The sequence below is a fragment of the Sebastes umbrosus genome, chromosome 10 (assembly GCF_015220745.1).
Source record: "Sebastes umbrosus isolate fSebUmb1 chromosome 10, fSebUmb1.pri, whole genome shotgun sequence".
Classification (NCBI taxonomy): domain Eukaryota; kingdom Metazoa; phylum Chordata; class Actinopteri; order Perciformes; family Sebastidae; genus Sebastes; species Sebastes umbrosus.
In genome coordinates, this window is record NC_051278.1 from 24,743,762 (window position 1) to 24,762,397 (window position 18,636).

General features: G+C 41.5%; 1 protein-coding gene across 27 annotated transcripts in view; it reads right to left on the bottom strand.

The window, feature by feature from the left end:
- The window catches only part of kcnma1a (potassium large conductance calcium-activated channel, subfamily M, alpha member 1a), a 186,242-nt gene extending 167,859 nt beyond the window's left edge, over positions 1 to 18,383 (bottom strand). For 10 of the 27 annotated variants that reach the window (XM_037783230.1, XM_037783213.1, XM_037783212.1 and 7 more), the window contains exon 1: positions 17,188 to 18,382. In XM_037783230.1, the coding sequence (XP_037639158.1) occupies positions 17,188 to 17,481 (294 nt within the window). In that variant the 5' untranslated portion in view covers positions 17,482 to 18,382. Of the gene's footprint in view, positions 1 to 15,314; positions 15,329 to 16,082; positions 16,137 to 17,187 lie in introns of those variants that run through there. The other 17 variants (XM_037783231.1, XM_037783207.1, XM_037783232.1 and 14 more) reach the window with 5 other exon arrangements.
- Positions 18,384 to 18,636: the final 253 nt, after the last annotated feature.

Below are 18,636 nucleotides of genomic sequence, written 5' to 3' on the forward strand. Positions count from 1 at the left end.
CTGAAAACAGAGCCATGAGGAGGTGCAGAAGTCTAGTTTTCTCTCAGAACACTTGAATTACAATATGCTGAAAGGTTATTATGGAATATTTGCCCAATCATGCTAAAAACATTCTGCCTACTGCAGGTTGAATACAGATAATTATAGAAACCAAACATAAGATGATCCTGATTAAAAGTCCTCCTGACAAACACCCGTTTTTGAAAGCATTTAAAGTAAAATATAAGTTAACAACATTAATAATCACATTTTTTTTCCTTTTAACCATCTCCAACCAGTGGATTCAGTTGTTTTATGGTCGGTCTTTTTCCCAGCAGAAAATTTGACTTGAAATGGCAGGAAAAGCCCAGGTGGAACTAATACCATTAATTATGGTTCTGTCCCAGTACGCCAACAGTGAGCCAGCATGCACAATACTAAAGATCTGGGACTGGTTCATTTAAATGGAATGCATCCATTACTAATGTTATTAATTACACCTGTGCTTTTCCTGATATGACATGTCAACATGTCTGCTATGAAGAAGATCTATTGCCAAAGCTCTCAGCTGACTGCTCAGGACTGGCCCCATGCCTGACTGTAACAGGGGTTTGCGTAGCGTCTACAGCCAGACTGATAATTCAATGAGACATACAGTATATTGTATTGGCATATTATATGTTGGCTGACAAGGAACGTCAGGTAATGTAGAAATGGTGTTGCCTCTACTAAGTTTGACAAGTAAACACAGGTATATTTTTTTATTTTGAAGAATGTCACAATCTTTAAAAGGTCTTATTGATAACATTTTTATTTAGACAAATATTAAATAAAAGAGCTTTTAGAAAGCTGCCAAATAAAAGTATGGCTTTTCCTGAAAATTATTATTATGATTGTGAATTAATCATTTTAAAAATGTTGGCATGTCCAAAATGAATAATTTGTTTATCTCTGTTGGGAGATATCTGACATTTGGTTCCCACTTCTAACAAGGCTTGTGAGCCAATAGTAAAACCACGTTGGTATCATTTTTTTTATCAAAACATTTTGTTCATGTGCCGTGTTTATGTTAGAAAACAATATTTTTAATCAAATCTCCAGTTTCAGTCAGGCTCTAATACCATCTTTTTCATGCTATTCATTGGAGTTGGGGAATTTAGCCATGATACATTTGCCAAAGTCATCAGTTAGTTCTAGTCCTTTGAGCCTTTTCAAGTGGGACTAGTAAAGTGCACATACTCACAAAAGATGGAAAGATTTAGTTTTTGGGTTACTAATCTTAAACAACATTCTGCAACATCATATGTTTTGGCTGCTTGATTTCTGCGGGCCAAACTTTTTAGTTACACAAGAAATGTTATATGACATTTACTGCGTGCATTTACGGCTCCCCAAAGAATGAATCCTGACGATTCTGAACACTCATGAGCTTCCTCCCAGTGGCACCCCCTTAGGCCAAAATGTCAACTTTGCACGTAATGTAATCTAATATGCATAATCTAATAAGCAGTTTGCCATGAAATTTGCTGAGCAAATGCTCCCAAGGGGATAAACCCTTTCCTTTAGCTCCACTCTAATGACAAACTTTACATTTTTAGCCCCGCTGCTGGTAAGCATCTAAGAAAGCACCACTACCACTAACTTTGTGTGCAAGGCAAGAAGATGAATAACATTTTCAGGCTGGTTTTCCACCAGATTCTGCATTCCTTATTAATGTTTGCAACACTCACTGAGTGAAATTCAGATAGTACTGCCAGGCATCACCACCACTCCACTGCTGCTATATTAGCAACCTGTTCATATCCCTGCTTTTTAGTTTCAATGCAACCAATTAAACCCTGCTTTTGAGATGTGATGACTCCAACTCATTGTTCACTCCCTGAGCATTAGTTAAAGAGCTGCCCTGTAAAGATATAACTTTCATTTTTACTTTCCATTCATTCAGTTAGAATAGAGGAATCTGTAGAGCCATTTGTATTTTTTTTATATAAGCAACTGTAAGGTGTTTAAACAAAGACATGAAATGTCTAACAACCACTTTTTAAGCCCTCAACAGCAGCGACATAGCCCCGCATACTTGTGCATGAGAAGCCTTTGCTCAGTCTCCCTTCCTGAGCTCTCCATGGTGCTGAAAAGCTTCACTTGTGCAGAATAGCTGAGGCCTAATGGCCATTATGTTTAGCACATCCTGCCAAAACACTGAGATGGAGCACAACTGCTGTGTGCCACCGCAGCCAATGGATTCCGCGCCTCAGATGAGCACCGTGGACGGCCATTACGTCGTCTGAATATTAGAACGAATCCCTGCTGCTCCCCCTGGTCGACATCATAATTGAAGCGCGCATTTCAGCACAGACCATAAACTACCCAGAAGCATCCCGGAGCGTGAATCCTGATTGACAACGGTAAAGAAAATACCATTAAAATAATGAGAAGGACCATCAGTGCTGAAAGAATATTACAAAAGACGTTCTTATCATACACACATACATCTGCCTACCATTTGTTTTCTCACATTTGACACATTTCTAAGCGGAGTGTCAACAGCGCTGCAATCTATTTTGGATTCTAATGTCTCTAATAATAACCACAGAGCCACATTTATGTAACTTGACCTCAAACTGATTTGTTATTACTACACTATTTCCATCGTAACACAGGAAAACTGGCACTGCAATTAAAGCTATGACAAGGAAAGGGAGGAACGTGTCGACACTTCCGAGCATTATGCAAGTCCATCTGACAAGACAGGACCAAAGAATGAGACATGACATCTGGCACTGAAGCCCTAACAACTACAGATACACGATAAAAAGTACATACTGACTGAAATTACAACCCAGCCAATCCATTCATACAAATATGCATATACAGTGGAAACCGCTTATAGTGATCACGTCTGTCCGGGTCAAATTGATCAATATAAGCGGATGATTATTATAACAATTTCTTCTTCTTTATTTTTCATGCAGATTACTATCTAATTGACATTTGTGCATTTATTACATGAATATAAATTCGCTATTTACCATATTTTATTGACTGTTATAAAACACATACAGTAAATAAAATACAGTACAGCTGTTTCAAACGCAGCTTCAACCACAGCCGCTTTCCCCACTCGCGCATTGATTTTCTGACTCCATCACTAGCCAGCCCGTTCTCATTCCCAGGGCGTCAAATACCAACGCTTTGTCTCGGACGTCGGCGTTCCATACCGACGCACAAGGTTAACCTTGAGCGCCGGTATGAGATGCAACGGGCTTTCCATTAACCAGAATGTAAACCCATCCACGTCAATACTAAACGCTCAGAGAAATGCTGTGGTGACGTAGTTTGAAGAGCGAAAGAGACACACAGGACAGGCGGGAGGTGAGACGGATGGGTCCAACAAACACAAGGCCTTCATCCATGCAACCGCTGTTTGTGTTCCGTGCTTCCCGTTACCATCAGCTGTTCGTTCGTGTTTTGTTCATAATGTCCAGTCACATTTTCACTGTTCAAACGTAGTAGTTTTAAGCACCAACCATGTTGTTTTTTTCCAAAACCTAACTACAGTGGTTTTGTTGCCTGAACCTAAGCAAGCGTTTTTGTTTAATTCACAACATTAAACACGTGTTTACTGCAACCGAAAAGCGACGCCTATAGGGAGTTGGGATGACAACGTGTTGCACTAGCGGCCATGACTGTTTCTTGTTGTGTGAGTAGACTACACAAGGTAGCCCGAGCAACACTCAACCTTCGAAGAGATTACGCGTTTCATTGAGAGAAAATGACTTTCTTTTTCCCTTCATGATTTCAATGTGCGCGCAGCCCTAGCCTCAGGTCATGGGAATAAAGTAAAAAAAATAGAAATACCGTTTTTACTTTTTTTCCCATATGTTGTCATGTATGAAACGACCCGAAATGAACAATGCTGACTACTTGTTTACTATAAGCAAATGATTTAAACAGGGTTTGTATAGGAATGATTCTGTCCCAAGCTTTTTGATCTATATAAGCGGTTGATCACTGTAACCTTGATCACCATAGGAGGTTTCCACTGTATTTCATATCACTGTGACAGTGTGTGTGTCTGTGTGTGTGCGGGGGGGGGGGGTGCATGTGTGCAATCAAGTGTATTCATATACATGGCTGCTAATGGGGCTCATAGACAGGAATACACATGAGAATCACTGACATCAACCCTCAAAGCATGTCATCGGTGGAGGAGATCATAAATTACATTTGTATCTGCATTGTTTATCATTAATGTTCAACTTAGTGTTTAAAGTAGCTACCATTCGTGTGAAACACACGCATTAATGCAGACTAAAAATATCTACAAATGGTCCCCAGGAGAGCAGCAAGGCAACTTCCAACTACTGACCAATTATAGCGTTGCTTCATCTCAATGGCTGTCAGAGGAAGCAGCATGGCGGCTCTACATTATCATCCATCTTTAATGAGACATTAAGCATTGAACCCTTGCACTCTGTGCATCATCTGTGCATGATGGGTCTACGCAGGCTGTCATTCAGGGGCTCAACGCTCGGTTGGCGCATCATCTTACAAAGCTGGTGTCACTCTGAAATTGGCCTCGCTTGGTTCACGTCTAGATATATATCACAGCTTTCAGAGCACACGGAACCTGAGCGAGACGGCACCTTCTGGGATTTCACTTTTGCGAGCATCAAACACGGCCGTAATTGACAGCTGGGCTATTCATTCTGCACAAGGCACCCTGGCAAATGTCAGAAGAAGTCAAGAGGTAAAATCATTGTGTAGCAGGCCCCGTTCGCTTTGTTGCTGAACAGGGATCAGCTTGTAGGCCGCCCTTCACTGTCAGTCAGACTTGGATTTCCCCATAAAAACATTTTATTAGTGTCTGGTGCTCACTTAACTAATACACACTGACTGGGATGCTGCTAAATGGGGTGCGATCTTCAGCATTGTAGCATGGTGGCTATGAAGGCCCATTGCTGGCACGCAGAGAGAAACCTGAGCCTGCTGTTAGCCTGCGAGGAGAATGACAATTAGCATATTAGCCTAGCCCCCTTGGAGGTTAATTGAGACAGGTTGCTGAGGGCAGCGGCTGTGGCGGTGGTGTAATCCTAACACTTTCCTCTCCGTCTCGTATGTGCTTTGTATGTTCACCCACAGGGCCGGCACACAGAGCCATGTATGTTGCTAAGAGAGAGAGAGAGAGAGAGCTGATGTCTAAATAGGAAGCAGAAACACCGCCTGCTGAGATGTTTGAAGGTCACTGCCGAGTCCTCTACACACTCCCTCTCTCTCTCCGTCCCCATCTCTCTATCTCTCTCTCCGTGCATCAGTGCACACAGCTCAAAGCAACAATTATAACGTTAACCATGTTTTGATGTCCACGTATCAATGCTCCACTGGCTCCCCTGATTTCTGAGGGTGGGTGGTGGGCTGAGGGGAGGGGAGTGAAGCAGAGATGAGAAGAGAAGAGAGAGAAAGAGAGAGAGTGGGAGATGGCTGGCTCTGCCTGATAATCCGCACCAGAAAAGACTAGTCCCAGGGCTGTGCACGTGCTGCTGGCCTGTCTGGTTGCTGTGCCTCCATGCAATGGCATGGAAGGTTGGGACATTTCTAGTGTTTTAACACTTCTGTATGACAAACCTGAAATAAAAATGTGACTATATGGCTTGATATGAACAGAGTTTAATGTGTAACATGGTGAGATAACCTCAGCGGTATTAAGACTATAGACAAACATTGCATGTGCATGTAGACTCTAAGCAATATTGAACAATTAATGACAAGAATGCTTCTAATTTTTATGCTAAATGCAGTACCTGTGAGGGTTTCTGGACAATATTTGTCATTGTTTAGTGTTGTTAATTGATTTCCAATTATAAATATATACATACATTTGCATAAAGCAGCATATTAGCCCACTTCCATGTTATTAAGAGTATTAAATACTTGACAAATCTCCCTTTAAGGTACATTTTGAACAGATAAAAAAATTTGAATAATTTGCGATTAATCACAATTAACTATGGACAATCATGCGATTAATCGGGATTAAATATTTTAATCTAACCATTACATATAGAGACATATCTACATGTGAGTATATACACCTTTTCGAAATAACTTAATCTTAACTCTTTTCTCTAATCGTTGAAACTGCTGCAATAGCTTTCAATGGCCTGGCTATAGGGAGAGCACCCAACCTACGCGCACACACACACACACACACACACACTCACACACACACATCCTCTGATGTTAAGGACAACAGCAGCTGAGGAAGAAAGCTGGTAGACTAGAAACCATAAGCCATGATCAAGCCCGGCACTAGCTAGCTATCTCCCTCCCGCAGGCCTCCCTCGCCAGCTTAGCCTAGCCGGTCTCAACCAGCGGCTCTGTATGCAAATGGTTTTCCGCTGCCAGTTTGACTAGGCGAGGATCCGGTGGCTTTAGACCCTGTCACACACTTCCAATGATGGGAATGCCAGTCTAGCACTCTCCCCCCATGTGGAGCCAGGTATACCCTTCCCCTCTAACCTTTAACCTCTGAATAGCTGCTGGGGGCGTAGAAGTCCTTTTAATAGTCCGGTGACTGGCCAAAGAAGACATAACAGCATGACAGCAGGGGAGCACGGTTTGGGTACAAGGGGGGTTGACCTCTGCGTCTGCCTCATGATATACATAGTCTGGCGTGATATATAGCCTCTCCTTGTCTGTGGATTACCACCATACATCAGCATGGCACACTACAGTTGTCCCTAGATGGCCATCAAATCAGGCCCAGAGAATTAGGGATTAGGGCCTTAAAAAAGGGAGGATCTCCACTGAAGAATAACTCATGAGTCACACGTTCCATATTAGAGGAGTATGAGCAAAGAAAGTTAATGCTGCACAGAGCGAGTTTGTAAAAGGCTTATATTAAACCGACTGTGTTTTGCTGCTTTCCTCCGTTTTCTATCATTGTAAACTGAATATCTTTGGGTTTTGGACGGTTGATTGGACAAAAAAAGCCATTTCAAGAGGTCACCTTATGCTCTGGGAAGTTGCAAAGAGCATTTTTAACAATTTTCTGACAATTTACAGACTGAATAATTATCAATTAATCGACAAACCAATGAAAATATTAGGGCTGTCAAAGTTAACACGATAATAACATGTTAAAGCAAATTCATTTTAACGCTGCTAATTTCTTTAACGCATCTTGCGATTTTTCGGTTTCAACTTTAAAGCTAGATTGAAGATAGTGGCATCGTAGGAAACTAGAAAACCTAAGGAATCCATTGGTACCAAATAGAGGTAGAGGGCCAAATGAACAACAGGGGGGTTTCCCAGCAGAGACCAGTCTTGTCTGGCTACCAAATTCTCAGACCGTGGCTCCTTTGGGGGAACACAAGGGAGACCTGGGGGACAATGACAGATGAAGATGCTTTGGGACAGGGGAAAGGGAGGGACGAAGATGAAGAGAGCGATGGGCGACCAATGAAAGGGGGAAAGAGAAGACAGAAGAGAAAAACCAACATATGGAAACCAATACAGATAAGAAAAAAAGGATATAAAGTAGGGCTGTGAAAGTTAACTAAACTTAAAGTAACTTGCATTACATTGGTACCAACCATGTCATACTAGCCTGTCGGGAAGGAACCTTAATAACGCTCCAAACTTATGCTCAATTTTGGCGAGTAAAAACTGGCATGGCCATTTTCAAAGGGGTCCCCTTGACCTCTGACCTCAAGATATATGAATGAAAATGGGTTCTATGGGTACCCACGAGTCTCCCCCGAGTTTGCCATTTTATGATTTGAGCATATTTTTTTATGCTAAATGCAGTGCCTGTGAGGGTTTCTGGACAATATTTGTCATTGTTTTGTGTTGATAATTGATTTCCAATAATAAATATATACATATATGCATAAAGCTGCATATTTACCTACTCTTATGTTGATAATCTCCTTTTAAGGTACATTTTGAACAGAAAAAAAAGGTGTGATTAATTTGCAATTAATCACGATTAACTAAGGACAATCATGTGATTAATCATGATTACAATTTCAATCGATTGAAAATGTCTTTAGTTGCAGCCCTACTCCTGATAAGAGGGTTGGGGACAAGCATGCGTGCTGTGGTGGAAACTGGTCACGCTTTGCCCCGGGACAGCTGTGAGGCATGCTCACTCCCAGCAAGTGTCAACAACACATGACAAGACACATGCAGCTCAACCACTGGCCACAAGAACATAGTAGTCCTCCTATACACGCATTCCTGACATGACATCGGAAACTATGAAGCCTACATAAGTACAGCCGTATGTGCACAGCGAGTCTTTATCAAGTGTTTTGTGTTATCCAGTGACACTCGTGTACTCATTTCATCAGGTTTTATTTCATCAATTAGCTCCTGGATTTCAATAAGCTCATGTGGGCCGAGCCGGGCCGAGTTAGGCTGAGGGTAGTGAGAGCGACAGCTGATGTCAGGGTGTGTGCTCTACGCTGCTCTGGCGAAATGCAGCTGGTCCGTTGCCAAGCAAAAACGAACACACAGGCTCACAACAGTTCCTCTCTGCAGGCACCTCCGCAATCCATTCCACTTAAAAGGTAAGCGCAGTGATGAGTGTCCCAGCATACCTCGTTCACTCTGCCATAGATTCGGCTTTTCCTTGTCACATATGGGCGGACACAAAATGTAGACGCAGACTCAAACACTGAGGCGAGTTTCAAACTCCGGTTTGATTAATTGCTCTGCAGTGAAAGCCGAGCCGTCGTGCATGAAAATCAATAACAATTCTTCAATTATGGAAATGCTTTGTGATGATATAAATTCAACCAAGGCTGCCATATCTCATTAGATGGATGATCATAAGATGGATTTGTCCGTATGGTTTAAAAAAAAACAGATTTAAAGAATTTTTTTCCACCTTTACACTTAGTGTTAGTAATTATAGGGCGGGTCCATCTGCGTTCTGTTGCATTTTTTTTTCAAATGGAAACGCCCATTTAGCCGTTAGTAAAAAGCAGCAATGTAGGTTAACAAAGTATGCTAATAGAAGCTAATCAATAAGGTTATGAATAATGTGAACGCTAGCACCAGCAGAGTCAAAGTTAGCTGTGCTAAGTTTGGAAATAACTGAAAGGGTTAGTTCGAATTTAAAAAAATAATAATACTAATAATGGACCCACCCTCTAAGTGCTAATACGTTTGCTTTATCATGAACCTTCTAACTGCAGTATGACAAGGACCAGAGAAAATGGAGCCTTGGCACCAGATGTGTCCTCACCCCACCTCGTTATTAGTCGCATCACAGGAGCAGAGTCTGGCCTTCAGTGAGGAGAACCAAGGCACAGCACATCAAACTCTCATTAGATAAGATGAAACTTTAATGATCCCCATGATTGCCATGGGGACACTGGGCTGTTGCAGCTGCAAGCAAACATGAGTTAAATACTAACGATCTCGGGAAAAAAGAGGAAAATAGCAGTTTCAATATTAATATTTGTTAAAAAGAAATGTATAAGCCGAGATATAATGTGTCAAAAAAAGTATGGTTTACAGCATTAAGACAGAAGCAGAATAGTAGGCATCTAGAGTACATTGTAGAGGCGGAGCAGGTACTGTACTGGAGCTCCATCAACCCTCATGTTGAGCTGTTTGGACAGAAACAATCGTACAATCCTGACGGCTGTTGGCTCCAAAGTGCACATAAAACACTCCATGTTGCACCTTAAGGGGGTGAGGGGGAGGCTGTTGTTCTGAGGTGAGGTGGGAGGTGTATTTTCGTAGTCCTCCTTTATATCTCACCATAACACAGCGATACCATGTGTATAGTTTGGTGCTTGGATTGAAATTCCTGACAGTCCACTCTGACTTGGCTTGTCCAGAGCCTCTGTACTGTCAGTTCCAACCAGTACACAGCAGATGTGTACTATACTATACCCACTCACTCCTGGTACTTTTAAGAGCCAACCATCTCCCTCCTTACTGCTGTATGACAGGTGTCAGCTCCTCCTCTTACTGATGCAGAGCTGCAGACAGAAGCTGTCTTCTAAATACCTGTAGTGTACAAAGTAACACAAACTAGTGTCGACCCTCAGCTACATTATAGCAAAATGACAATATCACTTAGTCAGCAGGCCTATTTTCATTGTTGATTAATCTATCGATTATTTTCTTGATTAATCGATTAGATCAGTGTTTCCCAAAGCCCAAGATGACGTCCTCAAATGTCTTGGTTTGTCCACAACTCAAAGATATCCAGTTTACTGTCATAGAGGAGTAAAGGAACCAGAAAATGTTCACGTTTAAAAAGCTGCAATCAGAGAACTTTGACTTAAAAGAAAAAATACTCATTTATTTAATAGTTGACAACTAATCGACTAATCGTTGCAGCTCTAATTTTCAATATTGATTAATCTGCCGATTATTTTCTCAATGAATCATTTTATTAATGAAATGTAAAAAAAAAATAAAAGAAATCACATTCGCAATTTCCACCAAGTCCAACTTTGGAACTTCAAATAATTTTTTTGTCCGACCAAAAATCCAAATTCAGTTTTTTATGATTTTAAATAATTTGATATAATATATATTTATTATAGTTGCCTATTAATTTTCCATAGATGGATTAATTTGTTTATCGACTATTTGTTTCAGCTATAACAAAAATAATTGTTTAAAATAACTAAAAAATTCCATACCTGTCGCACGTAACAAAACAACACAACAATAAACTAAGGGTGGGTGATTTGAACAAAAAATTCTTATAAAAGATAAATATCAGATTTACAGATTTTTTACTCTCTTATTCATCAGTGCCTGTATTTCCTTTCTCATATTTGCTCAATTCTGATATCTTTGCACTATCTAATTCAAGTATGTTGAGTTAAAGATACTGGGCAGTTGGCTGATTGGTTAACATTTATTGGAAACTGCAATATGAGTTAGTTTAGTTCGATAAAAGATTCATGATGTTATTAGTTTGAATAATTCGGTTCATTCCCCAGCCCCAACAGACCATGTCAGGTATTTCTAATTTTTTTAATAAAGCCATGCTTTCACAGAGCCATTCATGTTTGAATAGAGATCGGTGCCACAAACGCAAAGCCTCTATACTCCTCCTCCCCACGCATCCCAAATAACAGAGGCATCATATAAGACCTCCTGGAGGTGGCATGACGCAGAGTAGATAACTAGACCATTAGATAACCATACAGCAGTGAAGCAGCACAGCACAGAAAACGGCACAAAACTAAACATTCAGCAAGACTACAACGCCATGGGGGAGGGAACATAGAGCAGGCGTATACGCTAACAAGCCTTGCAACATGGCAGTGGTTTCCTCCACTTCAGTATCACTTCAGTGGCTGTGCTTCCATTTCTGTCAGTCATGCATATGCATTAGCATTGTCTTGAGCGAGTCTTTCCCCCTAGTAGGAAACCCCTTATTTAGAACGTGTGAAGTCTGGAAACACTGTGCACTGTGAGTGAAATAATGAAGCTCATCCAGACAGCATGAGAACTGGTATTTGCAGAGGGAGGTACTGTAGGGGAAAATCGAATTACAAATGTGGTTGATATGTGGTTTAAAAATGGCATTTGAGCAGCACTCTGAAACACCCTGCAGATAAATGATGCCATAAATGTTGCCATTACTAGCGCAGTGTTAGAAAAATCAATATTGGTTTGGGTTTTTTTTATTATTTTATGTTGCTTTTTTAGTCCTCCCTGGAGACAGCATCAGAGCTATAAAACATTGTTTTGTTTGTCTGCAATACAATCCCGTCTCGTTTTAGAAAGACAGAAGTAAAAATGGTGATTATACCCGGTTCCCTGAACTTATCACCACCAGACCACGGCCTTTAAACTGCACATTTTTCTTTGCATCCACTTATCTCCTTCCTTCTTCCAGTTATGATGTCTATATGACCCATGACCTCTCCCTTACACTCCCGACAGAGATGTAAGTCATTTAAAAGAATTAGGACACAGCTGTGTGTCAATGGCAGAGCACGGGAGGACACTATGCAATGCAACACCCCCCTCTCAAACCATTCGTCACCCTCACACCCCGTGTTTCCACTTCCTCCTGTGTATCTCTCTCTCAGAGTTTCCACCTCTATTTCCTTGCGTCTGATTCCAGGTTCCCAGTATACTGCCAGAGAAAAGCCCATAACCCCCTCTCATCCCTCCACGCCAACTATGCATCCTGTTTCTGACACATGCCAAGTTAGTCGGCCGCACCAGTCAGCTGAACACAGATCCAGTTTCCCCTTCTTAATACTCCTAACAAGCCTTTTCCCTCCGCAGCCAAGTGTCAAGCCTACCAAAGTCACCTAACGGGATGGCTGGGCTCTGCCTTATTCCACACAACAGCAACACAACAGCTCAGAGACAGAGCACAAACAGAGACAGTGTGTTCGTTTTTCACCGTTTCTCCTTCGTTTACAAGAGATGAGACGCAACCAGATACCCACCAGCAGTCACAAGATGGATCCCTCATTATATTTGCATGGTTTACTTTCATCACTTTTCTTAGCTAGATGGTGAGAAGTACGAAGGATGGCATATGGTTCGGTGCCATTTCGGATACTGGCATCCATGAGCAGACAGCCAAGTAATAGCCTAAATAGTACACAGGGCAAGGTTATGTCTCAGTGTAAATAAGAGATGTTTATGATGATGGGGAGGGGAGGATTTTTTGTCAGCAGACTTGAAAATAATCTCAATCCCAGAGGTCTGATTGTACTGGATTCATATGGAAAACATTTAACAAACACAACACTAGCATTTTTTCCTTATTTTTCAAAAATCCTGATTTTGGCTATTAATAAAAGTGTGATTTTTCATGTGATCTAAAAAAATTCCGAAGTTGTATTGTTAGATACTTGCCCAACGTATGTCCATACCAAATTTCAAGACTTTTGACCAATCACAACAAATGTTGTGGCATTTTTTCTTATCATACTAGGTTCAAGGTTCTTTATTTGTCATTTGCAGTCATTGGCAATACAAATCTTTGGTCTTTGGTTCCTTCAAAAATGCTCACAAAATGTGTTTATAGAAAAGGGGAAATCACACAAGTAAATGTAAAAGCAATATCATAATCTAAGGCATAAAATAGTGGAGTTAAAATAAATTGAAACTATACTATACTGTTATACTAAATATAATATTTGGGCACAAATTCTGATATGTAAATATCTACTTGTGTTTTTCAATATGCAGCCATTAGCCTGGCTGGACAATTCAAAAGAAAATGAAGAAAGCCTTAAATAATGTCATGTCCTATCCAATATCTAGGGCCAACACAGCTTAATTGAACATATCTGCTATAGTGAATTTATTTTTGTGCATATCGGTGAGTGTGGGGAGATATGATATTGAAATGCAAATATCACAACACTATTTACAAGAATATCTTTCAGATATCAATTTATGTGGCATAAATGTAAGCAAAACCTATGTTCAATGGCATTAACTGTGTTTCACTGTTATGCAAAAGTCTTCACAAATGTAAAATAAAACCTTCCTTTACCAACTAATTTTGTTAAATCTATAAAGATGCACTAAAAACCAAACCAAATGACCCAAAATTGCATCTTACAGCATTCAGCATTGCACAGCAATGAAGGCTATTTTCTGCTGTTATTGCCAGTTAAGGATGATGACTCTATGCCCACATCTCCCACCTGTCATAATAGCAAATAAAATGGGCAGAAAAGGGTCAAGGCCACCATAAGGACATGGCAGAAGAGCAGCAGGAGGGACATGGCTCATCCATTTGAATTGGACACAATCCAAACATATCAAAGGAAGAGGAAGCTCTCTCTCTCTCTCTCTCTCTCTCTCTCTCTCTCTCTCTCTCTTCCTTCCTTCCTTCCTTCCATCCTTCCATCACTGTCACTACATCCTCTTTCCAACACCTTTTTCGCTTAAAGCACTTGCCATTATTGGATTCTTTTCTGTATTAAAATATAAAAATGTTTTCTCATTCCAAGCAAGAAATAAAACAGGCCGTTATTTTGCAGACTCTAAAAGCAACATCACCTTCTTTCCTGTGTCCCTCTGCTCAGCCAGGGTACCACTGGCACTACACACAAGCGTGTGTGAGTCATGTATGAAGCAGGGCTTTAATAACACATGTGAATCAGCCGTGATTCATCGTTAAAGCAGGTCACCCTCTTTTTTCATCCTGTTTCTATATCGGTCCTGCAGACAGGTTACTTTCATCGTGCCACAAACACATTCATCATGCAGCAAAAAAAAAAAAACACATTACAGCAACCACAGAATAGAAAAAAAACCAGAAAGCTGGGAAGAAGACATGATGTTTCCAGGGACTTGATGTTGCAGAGTTGTTGCATACTATGAAAAGGGACAGCCTTGATGGCGTTGGTGTCAGCATGAGAAAGTCCCAATGGGCTTCATTATTAGGTCTCGCTGGTGGAATGTGCAGCATCATATAGTTCACGCTAGAAGTCAAGGCTATACTTTGATGTAGGCAAAATTAAAAAATGAAGGAACTGCTCCTCCTCTCATCCCACCCATATATCTGTCATACAACACCACCCACATCCATTCAAGAGTGGGAGCTGGTAAACACAGCCAACAGGATAATAAACAACCATATTCAAAGGGATGCACTTGGGCACTTCACTGGTGCAGATTATGAGGAAAGCCATCAAACTCAGTGTCACACAATAAAGGGCCATTACGCAAGAAGTGTCACATAGGAAAAACACAGTAAATATGTGTGTGGAAAAATGCCACAACATCTGTTGTGATTGGTCAAAAGTCTTGAAATTTGGTACGGACATACGTTGGGCAAGTATCTAACAGTACAACTTTGGAATTTTTAGATCACATGAAAAATCACACTTTTCTTAATAGCCAAAATCAGGATTTTTGAAAAATAAGGAAAAAGTGCTAGTGTTGTGTTTGTTAAATGTTTCCCATATGAATCCAGTACAATCAGACCTCTGGGATTGAGATTATTTTCAAGTCTACTGACAAAAAATCATCCCATCACCATCATCATAAACATCTCTTATTTACACTGAGACATAACTCTGCCCAGTGTACTATTTAGGCTATTACTTGGCTGTCTGCCTCCTGTCATCTTGTTAAATGCTCACGGATCCCAGTATCAGAAATGGCAACCGAACCATATGCCAATCCTTCGTACTTCTCACCATCTTGCTAGGAAAAGTGATGAAAGTAAACCATGCAAATATAATGAGGGATCCATCTTGTGACTGCTGGTGGGTATCTGGTTGCGTCTCATCTCTTGTAAACGAAGGACACACGGTGAAATATGTATATGATACATCCACACAAACTGATTTTTTTAGCAGCCATAATACCTTGTGTTTGACGTTGCAGTTGGCAGCAAACAGTCCACATGTATAGAAGTCAAGGCTACTTTGATGTAGGCAAAATTAAAAATGAAGGAACTGCTTTCCTCTCATCCTACCCATATATCTGTCATGCAACACCACCCACCTCCATTCAAGAGTGGGAGCTGGTAAACACAGCCAACAGGATAATAAACAACCATATTCAAAAGGGATGCACTTGGGCAATTCACTGGTGCAGATGATGAGGAAAGCCATCAAACTCAGTGTCACACAATAAAGGGCCATTACGCAAAAAGTTTCACATAGGAAAAATACAGTATATCCTCCTGGGAACCAAGTAAAAAAAAAAGTCTTCCAATTACTTTTTTTATGTGATTTCCTTCCTATTTAGGGTTAAAAGAAAATCTTACAATTTAGGTTTTTTGAACTTTACTTTTTATTTTACAGCATGTCCACTGTATAGGACCAGAGGACCATTTCAGTGGGAAAAGACTTTTAAAAAATGAACAGATTATGGCCGTAGAGTGATATTAAACCAAGAATACGTTCAACTTGATTAAAAAAAAGCACATGCCATATCACTGGAAAGCCCATGATGGCCTCTTTACAAGACACCAGGGGTTGATAGAGTAAGTCAAAAGAGTAAGAGGATATACATGTGGACAAAATATCCACTACAGAGGACACATGTCAATGGGATGGGTCTCAGGAGGATATATGTGCATCAGTGGTTATGTATATGATACATCCATAAATTTTTAGCAGCCATAATACCTTGTGTTTGACGTTGCAGTGGCAGCAAACAGTCCACATATATAGAAGTCAAGGCTACTTTGATGTAGGCAAAATTAAAAATGAAGGAACAGCTCCTCCTCTCATCCCACCCATATACAGTATCTGTCATGCAACACCACCCACCTCCATTCAAGAGTGGGAGCTGGTAAACACAGCCAACAGGATAATAAACAACCGTATTCAAAGGGATGCACTCTCAGAACACTTGAATTACAATTTGCTGAAAGGTTATTTTGGAATTTTTGCCCAATGATGCCAAAAATATACTGCCTATCCCCACTTTAACCTAAACCTAACCCTAACCCTAAACCAAGTCCTCAACCTAAAATATAATGATTTACGTTATAGGGACGTGCATTTTGTCCCCATTTGTAGAAGGCGAGTCCCCACAATGTGACTGTGTAAACCGGTTTATGTCACACAACATGGGTAATACACAGAGTCTTGTGAATGTCCTTCCAATTCAATTACTGTAATACGCTCACACTTTCAGCTCACATATAAGGTCAAAAACAGGTGTGGATTGGTGATGACGGTGAGGCATGACTAGCAGTGGTTTATGGCAGATGCCCCCCTCAAAACAACCATATTCAAAGGGATGCACTTGGGCACTTCACTGGTGCAGATGATGAGGAAGCCATCAAACTCAGTGTCACACAGTAAAAGGCCATTACGCAAGAAGTGTCACATAGGAAAAAACACAGTATATGGGTGATAGTATATAACTGATTTGTTTTAACAGCACATAATACCTTGTGTTTGACGTTGCAGTGGCAGCAAACAGTCCAAATGTATAGAAGTCAAGGCTACTCTGATGTAGGCTAAATTAAAAATGAAGGAACTGCTTTCCTCTCATCATGGGACATGCAACACCACCCACATCCATTCAAGAGTGGGAGCTCGTAAACACAGCCAACAGGATAATAAACAACCATATTCAAAAGGGATGCACTTGGGCACTTCACTGGTGCAGATGATGAGGAAAGCCATCAAACTCAGTGTCACACAATAAAGGGCCATTACGCAAGAAGTGTCACATAGGAAAAAAACACAATATAAGATGATTTTTAGCAGCCATATATACCTTGTGTTTAACGTTGCAGTGGCAGCAGACAGTCCACATGTATTTGAGGGTCCTCCACAGCAGGATGATGAAGAGACCCCCGAAGAACGTCACCATGGAGGAGGCAAGGAATGCCCACCACATGCGCTGGCCATTGTTGTCGCAGGGCACCTCGGACGAGAACGGGATGACGACGTCTACCATCTTGGAGATTAAGATCGAGGAGTCCGGATTTCTACTGTGACTATTGATGCTGCTTGTCCTCATAGAGCTGTCGCTTCCATGGGGGACGGTGCCACCTGCCTCGGCTAGCATCGAGGAGCCTTGGAGGAGGAGAGCCTGCTGTGCCAGCGTCCACAGCCACACTCACCAGCCATATTTGCTTGGGGGGGAAAAAAAAATAATACTAATTCTTGCGCTGTGTGTCTTCACCCACCACCGATTATTGAGTTCTGTGCGTTGGTTTTTTTTTAACAGCCTGTGAATTGTTTGACAGCGTGAGACAGCGCACACGCGAACCAGACAGAAATAGCAGGTCGGTGGCCCTTGGAGAGAGGCATTTAAATCCGCAATAGCGACGAACGAAGCTTTTCAACAGTCAGATGAGGGGGTTTCTGCTGGCTCCATGGCGAAGACGGCGCGTCGTGTGCCGCCCGTCGAGGCGTGCCAGTGAATGATGCGTCTGGTTGTTGTGGTTGTTGTGGTGGTGGGAATAAAGACGGTGAGGAAATGTTTGCCTGCGACCTCTCTCTCTCTTCTAGCCGTCTTCCATTCAAGGGATCCTGTCGATGGGTGAGAAGTCGATCGATCGATTTCACTTTCTTTTACGCGTCAATCGACGCACAGAGAGAAAAGACGCACAGAGAGATGATTTAAGTGTCCAGCTGTCTCCAGACGACACGATGTCGCGGCGCGGCTTCAGTTGTCGGTTCTGCGTAAAAAGCAGCGGAGCTCGGGTGGATGGCACCGTCTCCTTTCAATCCCCCCGCAGCCCTGGCACGGCACGGCACGGCGCGGAGCAGAGCAGAGCAGCCAGCTGAGAGAGAGAGAGAGAGAGAGAGAGAGAGAGAGAGAGAGAGAGAGAGGGAGAGCGAGCGAGCGCCTGTCAGATCCGCTCCAGAGGCGAGAGAGAGAGATTTACAGGTAGGAGGGCGGAGCGGAGCGCTAATAATAATAAAGATGGACAGAGACCGCGACGTTTTATTCCAAATGCAGAAGACTGGTTTATAGGCTACACGACTGCGCCTTTGCGTCTTTTGATGCGCGCCAGTCGAGTGACGCACGTCGCCAAAAAGAAAACGAGGCGGCTTTTTGAAAAGCAAAGCTATCACTGTAAACAATTGCTGTTAATTTACAGCAGGATTTCAACAGTATTAAGCTGTTATTGCTAAAAACAGTGCTTTACTGTTAATACAAAAGAAAACCTGTTAAATTACACTCATAGGCTGTTTTTTAACTGAATGTTTTTTA